Source organism: Sphaeroforma arctica (genome assembly GCF_001186125.1).
Source record: "Sphaeroforma arctica JP610 unplaced genomic scaffold supercont1.70, whole genome shotgun sequence".
NCBI classification, from domain to species: domain Eukaryota; class Ichthyosporea; order Ichthyophonida; genus Sphaeroforma; species Sphaeroforma arctica.
The window spans coordinates 1-2,035 of NW_014040488.1; the positions used below are offsets into that span (position 1 = coordinate 1).

At 43.6% G+C, this 2,035-nt stretch overlaps 2 protein-coding genes across 3 annotated transcripts in view; one reads left to right on the plus strand and one right to left on the minus strand.

Moving 5' to 3' along the window:
• Positions 1-315: 315 nt before the first annotated feature.
• Positions 316-902, minus strand: SARC_01696 (hypothetical protein; the record flags this gene model as incomplete). Its single annotated transcript, XM_014304553.1, has 1 exon — positions 316-902. A coding segment is annotated over one exon (587 nt), but the record flags the coding sequence as incomplete, so codon positions are not given.
• A 672-nt stretch (positions 903-1,574) lies between these two features.
• Positions 1,575-2,035, plus strand: part of SARC_01697 — a 4,737-nt gene continuing 4,276 nt past the window's right edge. For both annotated transcript variants that reach the window (XM_014304554.1, XM_014304555.1), the window contains exon 1: positions 1,575-1,979. In XM_014304554.1, coding sequence (XP_014160029.1) covers positions 1,719-1,979 — 261 coding nt within the window. In that variant the 5' untranslated portion in view covers positions 1,575-1,718. The remainder of the gene's footprint in view (positions 1,980-2,035) is intronic.

Here is a 2,035-nt window from a genome sequence, read left to right on the forward strand (position 1 = left end):
GTGTGTGTGTGTGTGTGTGTGTGTGTTGTGCGTGTGTCCTGATATGCAGATGCGTGTTTCTGGATTGTTATGAATGTACATGTGTATGTGCATTAATACGTCTGTTGCATTCATATCTGTATATGTATCCGTATGTGGTATGTTATGCGTGCGTATTTTTGTGTTTAGGTGTATGTTTGTGTTTATGTGTACGTGTTTAATTCCATGTACCTGTGAGTTTGCAAATATTCGTACACACTTGCATGAAAACAGATCCACACACTAATACCTTATCAATCAAAAAGGGAGGACCTAACCAAAGCGTAGGTAACATACTTGGATGATTCCGAACGGGTCACTCGCTTTGTAGTGACTCCAGGGGAAGGACTTGTATCACCTACTGTTGAAGCGCTTTTATGTGAACGTTCATGTTCACTTATAGAACTGCCGTTCTTTGCGGCGGTGGCACTTGTTGGTTTGCCCTGAAAGCTTGATTGCCTCACAATTGAATTATTGTGAGGTTCATCTATGGGAACTGAGTTGACTGCTTCTGCGCTGATACTCATAGCCATCTTCTCTGATTGCTTGCGTTGCTTTAGCATACTCAGACTGCGTGTGAACGTCTTACCCGTGCCCTTGAGCCCTGCATGCTTTGTACCGTCCCCATTAGCACCAGGCTGTGGTGGTGGTGGGAGATGCACAGAGCTGCCATTGTCTGCTACTGGTTTGTCAGTCACATTCCTTTTTGAGTGTTTTCTAATTGTACCAGTAACGATCTCAGCCGCATTGCTGAATGACTCTGACTTGCGCTTATGCATGTGTTCCTGTGGGTTTCCCTCTGATGCCGTGCGTGTGTGTGCTTCATAGACCACGGCGTCGTTGGTAGACAGCCGTGACTCATCCGTCATCCGAGGCACAGACATTGTGGTGCAATGAGGGCTTGGCCAAGCAAGCGATGTTTCTACCGTTTATGGCGCTAAGTACTCAGGGCAATTTTCTGCCATGTTTGTCCCTTCATTGCCGCCAGACAACAAAGAACGCGATGTGACTGTGAAGCAATAATAGGGCAGGTGAGAAACTGTGTTGGAATGGAAAATTAAATATATAGCTACTGTATGGTACTTGATAACAATTGATCAATGTGACTACATAAAGGAAAGACTTATGTGGATGCGGATATGCACTTGCGTGTTGCTATTTTGATTTTACTATGAGGCTGTCTGTGTGAATCAGTCCATCTGTGAGCAATTCCATTTATAAATATCAATTATTTTTTACACTGGCCAGGGGCCCAGGGCCCAGACTGAAGAGGTGAGGAAACTGGGGATGGATGCCTGCTGGTGATCCCCTCATTTTCTGATTTTCAAGCACTTTTATATATATTTCACAGAACAAATTCAAGCATTTCATAGGCGCTCTGTCGCTCTGGATTCTGTGAAATCGAATCAATTTCCCCGAAATATCATAAATATTTTATATTTATAAAAATACAATGAATGCACCACAGTGGGAGTGCTCTAAAATTGAAAACCCATGACTCTACTAACCGCCTTTTATGGTATGTATGCAAAAATATACTTCACTTTTGCGTACATGCCCACAATTACTCACTTTTTGTGATTCATGCGCACGCCCGTAACGAAGTTGGTAACCGTTGACGAACGAAAAATTAGTGCGTCAGCTGTCTCGCCTCCAGCCCTAACACTATTTTAAATCAGCTATAGGACACATATGACAACATGAGCAAAAAACGAGCTTCGCCCCCTAAATTCAAAGTAGATCAAACAGACGACACCGACAAACCACAGCAGAATGCGGTTAGAACAGCCACTCCACGAAAACAGAATCCACTTACAAATACGAAGGAAATCGAGCCAGATCTCATACGACAGACTAGTATGCCACCGCTAACGCCCCCGCCTACTTCAATTACTAATCAGTTACCGACATCATCGGCTAGCCACCGATCGCAATCCGTATCTACAGTGCCAGAAGGCAGTGTAAGTTATCGCAATTATATGCGATAAACGTGTATTTGAACGAACCGATTATATAT